The 10,009-nt window shown below is 45.5% G+C and overlaps 1 protein-coding gene across 4 annotated transcripts; it reads right to left on the reverse strand.

Annotated features, from left to right (window-relative positions):
- Window positions 1–1,154: 1,154 nt before the first annotated feature.
- On the reverse strand, window positions 1,155–9,684 carry Fbxl12 (F-box and leucine rich repeat protein 12). 4 transcript variants are annotated; one of them, XM_047531514.1, is made up of 5 exons: window positions 9,394–9,453; window positions 9,212–9,284; window positions 3,774–3,854; window positions 2,787–2,845; window positions 1,157–2,517 (listed from the first exon to the last, which is right to left on the reverse strand). In XM_047531514.1, exon 5 carries the CDS (start codon window positions 2,515–2,517, stop codon window positions 1,696–1,698), a length of 822 nt encoding a protein of 273 aa, XP_047387470.1. In that variant the 5' UTR covers window positions 2,787–2,845; window positions 3,774–3,854; window positions 9,212–9,284; window positions 9,394–9,453; the 3' UTR covers window positions 1,157–1,695. The 4 variants fall into 4 exon arrangements, with proteins under 4 accessions (XP_047387467.1, XP_047387470.1, XP_047387469.1 ...); XM_047531511.1 differs by having other exon boundaries at window positions 1,155–2,517; window positions 9,212–9,684; XM_047531513.1 differs by lacking the exon at window positions 2,787–2,845 and having other exon boundaries at window positions 9,394–9,459.
- Between the last annotated feature and the right edge of the window lie 325 nt (window positions 9,685–10,009).

Consider the following 10,009-nt stretch of genomic DNA (forward strand, 5'->3'; position numbering starts at 1 on the left):
GGACCAAACTTCCAACACGTGAATTCTTGGGGGACAAACTTAAATCATATCCAAACCATAGTACCAGTGTGGGGCTGATGTGGATGCTCCATCATATTCCCCACAACAGAATCCAGCTCCCTTGGCAGCCTAATTTCATTTCCCTTGCCACCCCTAGCAGCTGTGAAATCTCAATCTCCTTGCTCCAACTTGGTTCATCCCTGCCTCCCAAATGTCCTGGGCTAGAGCTGCTAGGTTTGGTCATAGCTTTGGACAATTACGCCCTAACTGTGGCCTCATCAGGTGCACACCCACACTCCAGTCCTGGCAAGTCAGAGAAGGAATTTCTTCTCCAGCCCAAAGTGGGTATAGCAGGAAGAAACATGTCCTGCTCCTCTCTGGTGGGTGAGCTTAGAATAAGGAATCAAGCAGACCCAGCCTGGTTTTTCTCTGAGTCTCAGCCCCTCCTGCCAGGCAGGTGATGAGCCCACAGCCAGGGGCTTAGCCACATACCCTCAGACCCAGTTCAGAAGTAACGCTCATCTCATAGGCGAATGCTCAGGATCTTAACACCTGCATCCTTCAAGTGGTTCTGACTCAAAAGGCAGGAAAAGAAGTTGTTATTGAAACCCTAAAACCTGAGCCACCTGTGAGGCCCTGACTGCCCTTCCCCCATTTCTCTCTCCAACCTCACTTCCTCCTCCCTGCTCACTTGGCACAGACCTTCCTGTTACTGGAAAATGCCAAGTTTTTTCCCACCTCAGGATCTTTTCTTCCCCAGCATGCCCTGCGGCTGGTTTACTACTTAGATCTCTACCAAGCACCCATGCCTCCATCACATAACCTTGGTTTACTGTCTCAAAGTCTCCAAGATTATTCCATAAATGTGTTTATCACCCTGCCTTCCTCTTGGGGACTGTATGAGGATTTTTTTTTTTTTTTTTTTTTTTTGTAGTTGTAGATGACCAGTATGCCTTTATTTTATTTGTTTTGTTTTTATGCAGTGCCCAGCGCTTCACACATGGTAGGCAAGTGCTCCACCACTGTGCTACAGTCCCAGTCCTGTATGAGGAGTTTTGTTTTGCTCACTGCTGCAGCCCCAGTATTGAGTGGTGTCTGCGAAACAGGTACTCGAGGAATGAATAAACTGAATGCTTTTGTGAAAAAAATTCATTATTTTTCTTTAATAGCAAAATAATATCTGCTGTGGAAAACTTGGAAAAGGTAGAAAATACAGAAAATACAACTGAGAACCTTCATGAACATTTTGATTATGAATGGCAAGCCTCATCTGCCCTTGATCTCTGGTGTGCAGGCATGTGGGTACACATGTATAAAATCTTTCCAGGTATCCCTGGGGTATCGGCGCCTCAGGTCCTTCTAGCTCTTAATTCCACCCATTCTGTTCCTGAGGACAACCCTGAGGGTGACCTGGAGAATGCCCCTTCATCAAGGGCTTCTGAGGTCTGGCTATAGAGTAAGGCTATGCAACACAATCCTGAGGTAGCTAGGATCTTCATGTCTAGGTGGGAACTGGGCCTGGAGAAGCAGGCTGAGACTGAGGCCACACAGCTGGCCAGACGCCCACCATCTGGAGGCCAAAGGCCTTGGTTGTCTCTGCCTGTCACCTTCAGTTCCCTCCAGCCCCATAACCTGCCCTCTTCAATCTGCTGCTCAGAGGGTCTTTCAACTCTGCAAGCTGGGACAGTGACACAGTCACATCCACCAGTCCATGGACTCTTTGGGGGAGGCCCTAACAATGACCATACAGTGGGGCAGCCCCTTACACAGGATCCTCTCAGCCTCCTGACCCTCCCAGCCCAGCCCCTGTAGCTCAAGTACTCTGAGTTTGGGCATGGTGAGGCAGGAAGAAACGATTTCACCTGGAGTGGGCATTTCTGGGGTGACGAGGGGGCCCTGTAGGCACAGACTCTCCAGGGCTGGCATTCCCTCCAGGACGGCCAGACCGGGGGCAGAGAGGCCCCCCACCGTCAGCCGTATCTTGCGCACACCTCGGAGGTGACGGCTGATGGCCAGCAGGGTGCTGTCGGCTGAGAGGGTGCAACCTAGCATCTCGAACCTCTGCAGGTAGCTGAGCTCCTGAAGGCTGGCATCCAGCCCTGTCTGGGTCACACGGTAGGTGCCACCTAGCACCAGTGAACGCAGGGCCCGGAAGCGTGTCAGGCCCTGCAGGTGCTCGTCTCGGAAGGCAGGGACACGGTCCAGCACGATGCACTCGAGCAGGGGCAGCACGGTGGGGTCCTGCTCCTTGAGGAGCCAGGCCATGGAGATCTCACAGCTGTGTAGCTCCAGGGTCCTCAGGGTGCAGGGCAGGCTGGTGATGGGTACCATGCTCAGGTCAGCCACATGCAGGCAGAGGCGCTTCAGGTTGGGGCACTTCTGACCCAGGGCCTTCAACAGGGCAGGAGACAACTGGGGGGCCTGAGAGCCGGAGAAGAGGTAGCCACCCATCCGCAGGGAATGGAGCCGAGATGCCATGTATCGGCGAAGGAGGTGCCACATGACTTTAGGCCGCATCTGTAAGAGTCAGAGGTTGGGGTGACTGGGTGAGAGGCGGGGCGTTCCCAAGGACCCTGTCTGCTTGGTGGCAGGGGTTTTGGTGTTTCCTTGGGTTTCTGCCCTTCCACATCACCTCCTCCCCAGGAATTGCAAGAGGGTCTGATTCCACCATTTTGACTGCTAGGACTTTGAACAAGTCCAGTGTGTGTGTGGCGGGGGTGGGGGGGTGGGGGGGGATCAGAATAAATTCGAGTTATCTTCTGGAGTAAGAAAACAAAATGACCTACCCCTTTATAAGTCTTTCTTAATAACCACCTCTGGGAGAGAGATACCACACAGAATAAAGCTTAAAAAAAAAAAAAAAAAAAAAAAAAAGGCTAAAATTACCCAGAGGGTCTAGGTTAAAAAAAGAGATTAAAAAGACTCACAGAAACAGTCAGAGCTGCCTAACTCCGGGAAATTAATAGAAAACAAACAGAGGAACCAGGTGGGGTGGCACACCCCCTTATCCTAGCTATTCGGGAGGATGAGGCAAGAGGAGCTTAAGTTTGAGGCCAGTCTGGGCAACTCAGTGAAACCCTGTCTTAAAGTAAAAGTTTAAAAAAAGGTCTGGGGATATAGCTCAGTGGTAGAGTCTTGGGTTTATCCCCAGTACAGGAAAAAAAAAAATAAACAAATAAATTAAAAAAAAAAATATATATATATATATATATAAAACTGAAAACACAGTGCATTTCATTGTATGTACATATTACCTTAAAAAGAAATTGACTTGGATGTAGCTCAGTGGTACAGAGCACTTGCTTAGGAAGCATGAGGCCCTGGATTCAATTCCTAGAAGAAAGAAAGGGGAGAAACAAGGAAAAGAAAAAAGAAAGGAAGGAAGGGAGGTAAGGAAAAAAAAGAGAAAGAAAGGAAGGAAGGAAAGAAGGAAAGAAAAAGAAAGAAGAGAGAAAGAAGGAAAGAAGAAAGGAAAGGAAAGGAAGAAAGGAAGAAACAAAATGTCTAGCATATTATCTATCTATCTATCTATCTATCTATCTATCTATCTACCTACCTACCTACCTATCTATGTAGTCCTGGGGATTGAATCCAGGGTCATGTGCATGCTAAGAACATGCTCAACCACTGAGCTTCATACCCAGTCCATATTATAATTTTTGTTGACTACTTTTGACACAGGAATCAAATATTCATGGACAGAAATAAGAATATGTAATACATACACACATGGAGTTTTACTCAGCCATATAGAATGAAATGTTGGCATTTACCAGTGGATGGAACTTCATGCTCAGTGAGATAAGCCAGACTCAGAAAATCAAGGGTGGAATGTTCTCTTTCATATGCAGAAGCTAGAGCAAAATAAGGGGAAAAAATGGGGTGCATTGGATATCATAAGGATATAGGAAAGGTCGGTAGAACAGAGGAGACTGAGAGAAAGGGAGGAGGAACAGGAAAGGGGAGGAAATGCTGGATGAATCTAACAAATCATGCCATGTACAAGTATAAATATACCATAGTGAATTCCGCCTTTATGTATAAAGTACCAATCAAAAATAAATAGCCAGGTACCGTGCTGTATGCCTATAATCCCAGTGGCTTCGGAGGCTGAGGCAGGAGGATCTCAAGTTCAAAGCCAGTCTCAGCGAAAAAGGAAGGTACAAAGCAACTCAGTGAAACCCTGTCTCTAAATAAAATACAAAATAGAGCTGGGGATGTGGCTCGGGGGTCGAGTGCCGCGAGTTCAATCCCAGTACCAAATCGAAACAAACTTCCTGGCCAAATATAGATCAGCAAGTCTGGGTCCCTAGAACTAACTCATTAGAAATACTGGATACTAACTAGTAACTTATAAGGGTAGAAGCTATGGTTGTTAAAATTTAAAATGGGCACAAAGCCAATAGACGAAGTTAATTTTTATTTCAAAGATGTTATATAAGAAACTCTTAACTTTCACAACATCAAATGTGTTTGAGTCAGGATCTTGGCAGATTTTCTCATGCTCTGCTGTGGAAAGCAATCTGGTAGTTTTTTCAGAAATTTAGAATGTGGGCAACCACTACCACCTGTTTTGTTTTGAAAGAATACAGTTGACCTTCTGTAACCATGGGTTCTATGTCAGTGGACCCAACCAACTGTAGGTTAGACTACTAAGGGGAAAAAAAAGCCATATCCCCAGCTTTTTTATATATATATTTATTTTGAGACAGGGCCTCACTAAGTTGCTGAGGCTGGCTTTGAACTTGCAATCCTCCTGTGGCAGCTTCCTGAGTTGCTGGGATTACAGGCCTGAGCCACCATGTCCAGCTTCTATGAAATTTAAATCATCTCTGAATGACTTATTATACCTATTAGAGTATAAATGCTATGAAATTAGTTGTTATACTGTATTGTTTAGGGAATGATGACACAAAAATAAAAAACTAGTCTGTATATGTTCAGTGCCCCTAAATTGAACAACCAGGACCAAAAAAAAGAAAGAAAAAGAAAGAGTCTATAGGAGAATGTGTATTGGTTCTATGCAAATGCTACACCATTTTTTTAAAAAACGAACTTACACATCTAAGAAATTTGGAATCTGAGGGGATCCTAGAACCAATCCCCTGCAGACACCAATGGACAACTGTTTGTTTGTGTTCCTAAAATACAAAAGCAAATGGGAACCTGTGGCAGTGGCACATGCCTATAATCCAAGAAACTCCAGAGGCTGAAGCAAAAGGATAGAGAGGGAATTTAGTGAGGCCCTTTCTCAAAAAATAAATTTTTATAAAAATATGGTACTGGGCATTGAACCCAGGAGAACTTTACTTCTGAGCTACATTCCCAGACCTTTTATTTTTTATTTTGAGACAGGATCTTGCTAAGTTGCTGAGGCTGGCCTCAAACTTGCCATCCTCCTACCTCAGCCTCTGGAGTTGCTAAAATTATATGTGTGTCCAGCCAAAATTCAAAATTTTTTTAAAAGGCTGGGGTGCAGCTCAGTGACAAAGTATCCCTGGGTTCAATCCCCAGTATCCCACCTCTATACACACATACATGCAACAAGAAAGCAAATAGGAACATCTGCTGCCTCTAGCAGAAAGAACAAGGTAAGCAGAAATAGAAAGATCTTAATTAAGGTCTTAAGAAGACATGAATTTTTTTGCTGTTTTGCATTTTGAATCATGCATATGTATCATTTTTAAAAAAAACAATGCTTTATTTATTTAAATGCAACCACCAGGTATAGCTCAGTGATAGAGCACTTGCCTAGCACGTGTAAGACCCTGGGTTCCAGTCCCAACAACACACACACAACAGAAAGAACGAAAAAGGGGGGGAGAGGTTGGAGTCAAGCTAGGATTCCAACAAGCCTGACTCCAAAGCCTGATCTGGATTTTGTAATCACTGTATTGTAAAAGCATAATGTGCACTGTAATTCATAAAATATAAATGCATAAAGGATGGGAGAGAGGGAAATACTCCAGAGCAAGGACAGTGGTGACTGTGGGGAAGGGGTTAACAGAGACAACTCTCAACAGCTCTTAGCTCTACCTGTGGCAATTTCAATGTTTTTACCAGGAGAATCACTCATGACTTGCATAATTTCTTAAAAATTAACTTTCACTGGTAAACATACCTTAAAAAAAAAAAAAAAAAAGACTGGGTGCAGTGATGTACCTGCGATCCCAGCTACTCAGGAGGCACAGGCAGGAGAATTGCTTGAGTCCAGGAATTTGAGGCCACTTTGAACAACATAGCTAAACCTCATTCAAAAAAAAAAAAAAAAAAGGAAAACTGTAAACGAATGCTCATCTCCTGCTAATGGCATGTGTGCTAAAGTGTTTAGAAGTAGAAGTTCTTGCAACTTATTTGAATGAATTTTAAAAAATAAAATGGACTGATGAACAGAAAAAGCAATGAACAGACAGATGCATAGATGGATGAACAGGTAATAAATGTAATTAAACACTGAGGTTGGGTACTTGGGTTACTTTGATGCATTTTATGTATTTATAAAAAACTGGTTTTTAAAAAGTTGATCTCAGGGCTGGGGGTATAGTTCAGTGGTTGAGCACTTGCCTAGCATGATTGAGGCCCTGGATTCAACCCCCAGCACCACCAAACAACAACAACAAAAAAAAACTAAACAGATTTAGGGGTATATGCCTATGGTCCCAGTTACTCAGAAGGCTGAGGTGGAAGGATCACTTGAGCTCAGGAGCTCAAGACCAGGCTGGACAACATAACAAGATCAGGTCTCAAAAAACGTTGATCTCAATAAAAACAATTTTTCTACAGAGTCATAATCTCTTATAACAACATGGAAAAAAACATTGAGCAGGAAAAGGAAAGAGGTATTGATAACCTTATGCCAATTTAGAGCAGATATTGTTACCAAATAAATTTGTGCCCAGTTTGCAAAAAAAAAACAAAAACAAAAAAACAAAAAACTTTTCACTTTGCAAGAGGTTTTGTTGTTGAACCCAGAGGCACTTAACCACTAAGCCACATCCCCAGCCCTTTGTAAAATATTTTATTATAGATAGGGTCTCACTGAGCTGCTCAGTGCCTCACCAAGTTCCTCAGGCAGGCTTTGAATTCACGATCCTCCTGACTCAGCCTCCTGAGCTGCTGGGATTACAGATATGCACCACCTTGCCTGGAGTTGTTTTTTGAGATGAGATCTTGCTATGTTGCCCAGGCTGGTCTCAAACTTGTGGACTCAAGTAGTCCTCTAACCTCAGTCTCCTGAGTAACTGATACCACAGGAGTGCTTGACTAAGTCTAACTTCACTTTGCAAGCCTTCTAATTTTGGAATTTTGGATTAAGAACTGATGATGGTAAAGTATAAACTATCTTACTCCTCAGAAACTACACTTTTATGGGTTCGATCCCCAGCACCGCAAAAAAAAAAAAAAAAAAAAAAAGAAACTTCACTTTTAGGTTTCAGTGTAACATCTCCCTGGACACAATAAGGCAATCGCTGGGTGTGGTGGAGCACACCTGAAATCCCAGTGGTTTGGGAGGCTGAGGCAGGTGGATCAGAGTTCAAAGTCAGCCTCAGCAACTTAGAAAGGCACTAAGCAACTCAGTGAGACCCTGTCTCTAAATAAAATTTAAAAAGGGCTGGGCATGTGGCTCAGTGGGGTTCAATCCCTGGTACAAAAAGAAAAAAAAAAAAAAAAGAAAGAAAGAAAGAAAGAAAAGAAGACAATCACAAGGCTATTCTTGTAACCCAAAGTATGGAATGAGGACAATGCCTGGAGTAGAAATGCACAGGGGAGGACCCCATCAAGTAAGATCCCTAAGTGATTCATATACACAGTAAAGTTTGAGAAGCTGATTATAATATTGAAGAGCTGGAAACAACCTAAACATCTATTAACAGAAAATGGATACAGAAGTTAAAAGGAATGAACTTGCTTTATATGTGCTAATAGGAATCTCAAAAGCAACGCTGTGTAAAATCTAGTTGTGATGTATACAGTAAAATAACATTATTTAAATAGAAAATTATTAAACTTCAGAAATTCATTCACCATACTGTATACTTATGAACACATGTATGAAATGATTGAAAGTAAGGGTACAAATCCTTTTTATAATACTGGCTACTTGTGAAAAGGATTTCAAGACAAAAAATAGATCTATAAATGTTTGGCTAAGTACATGTAGGTATCTTTCACATGCATGATCTGCAGTAAATAAAACAAAAAGTTAAAATAGATTAAGTGCGCCCCACAGGGTCACACACTGGCAATCCCAGCTACTTGGGAGGGTGAGAGACTAGGATTGAAAGTCCCAGGCCAGCCTGGACAACTTGGTGAGATCCTTTCTCAAAAACAAAAAGTAAAAAAAGGACCAACGGAGATGGCAGCACAGGCCTGTAATTCCAGCAGCTGGAGACTGAAGAAAGATCACAAATTCCAAGCCAGCCTCAGCAACTTAGCCAGAACTTGTGTCAAAACAAAAATAAAAAGGGCTGGGAGTGTAGTAGAAGGTCCCTGGGTTCAATCCCCGGTACGACCAAGGGGAAAAAGAAAAAAGGAAAAGAAAAAACAAAGAAGAAAAAAAATGGGTTGGGGATGTAGCTTAGTGGTAGAGTGCTTCCCTAACATACGCCAAGTCCTGGGTTCCATTCCCAGTACGGTAAAAAAAAAAAAAAAAAGTCAAATCTAGGTGGTGAGGACATGGTTGTAATCATCCTCTTTACATTTCTGGATAGTTGAAATATTTCATAATAAACACAAGAAAAATAAAATGCAAATGAGAGAAAGTGGAAATGGTTTGGTTGCACTACTCAGGAAATTTACTTGGAAAGTTAGCTGACTCGGGAAAATAATCTCTCCACTACAAATCACTGGTATTAGTGTTTGCTAATGTAATCATAAACTAGCATTTACTGTATGGGGCGTATATGGCAGACAATGCTATATGCCCTTTCCCTGCACCACCGCCGCGGGAAGGAACTTTTTTTTCGGTTGTGGGGACTGAACCCAGGGCCTCGCGTATACTAAGCAGGCGCACCGGTCCCGCAGGTTTCTAGGATGGGGAAACTGAGGTCCAGAGACAGGCCCCAGACTGCCCGACTGGAAATCCCAAGCCTGGACTGACGAAAAAACAATTCTTGCAATTCCTGACACACTGCCCCAGGGTAGAAAGGGTGGCCCTCGGGGTCCAACCAGTCCAAACAAGTCCCTGGCCCGCGCCACCGACCCCGCGTACCGTGTAGAGCGTCAAGTCGACATGTCGCCACAGCCACCGGTCGTCCACCAGCCTCTTCCAGCGGTGACACACCCTGGGGGAGGGGACCCGCCGTTAGAACGACCCCGGCCCCGCTGGGGCCGGATCCGCATCTCTGGGTGAGCCCCCTGCCCGGCTCTTTCCCCCGAGGAGAGGGGCCGCACCTGGAGATGCGGATCCGGTCCCGGACCGGGAGGTAAGAGAAGATTTCCAGCAGCACCGAATCCGGCAGGTCAGTAAGAGTCACCATGATCCCGCCGCCACGCACTTCCGCTTCCGGTCAAAGCGCTGTCGGAATTCCCCCGGGAGTGCCTAGGCGGCGGCCGGGACTTCCAGTACCCGGCAAGGTCTCCCGCGTTCCTTTCGCAGGGATGTGGTCAGGTTCGGGAACAGGACCACCACGACATGGTGGGGGGCCCCTGGCTAGGGACTAAGACTAAGCCCGGATGGCGTCGCAGGGGCGGGGCGAGGCGGGGCCCAGGGGCGGGGCGAGGCGGGGACGAGGACCAAGCCCGCCTTTGGGCGGGAACGAGCCGGGGGCGTGGCCAAGATGGAGGCTGGGCTGGGAATGGAGACCGAGGGTGAGGCGAGGTGTGGGCGGGGCGCCGGCGGGGCCGGGACCGAGGACCAAGCCCGCCTTTGGGCGGGAACGAGTCGGGGGCGTGGCCAAGACGGGGGCTGGGCTGGGAATGGAGACCGAGGGTGAGGCGGGGCGTGGGCGGGGCCGAGGCCGAGGACTGTGTCTCACGACATGGACCAAGCCCGGAAAGCCTGATTTGG

Source organism: Sciurus carolinensis, chromosome 17 (genome assembly GCF_902686445.1).
Source record: "Sciurus carolinensis chromosome 17, mSciCar1.2, whole genome shotgun sequence".
NCBI lineage: Eukaryota > Metazoa > Chordata > Mammalia > Rodentia > Sciuridae > Sciurus > Sciurus carolinensis.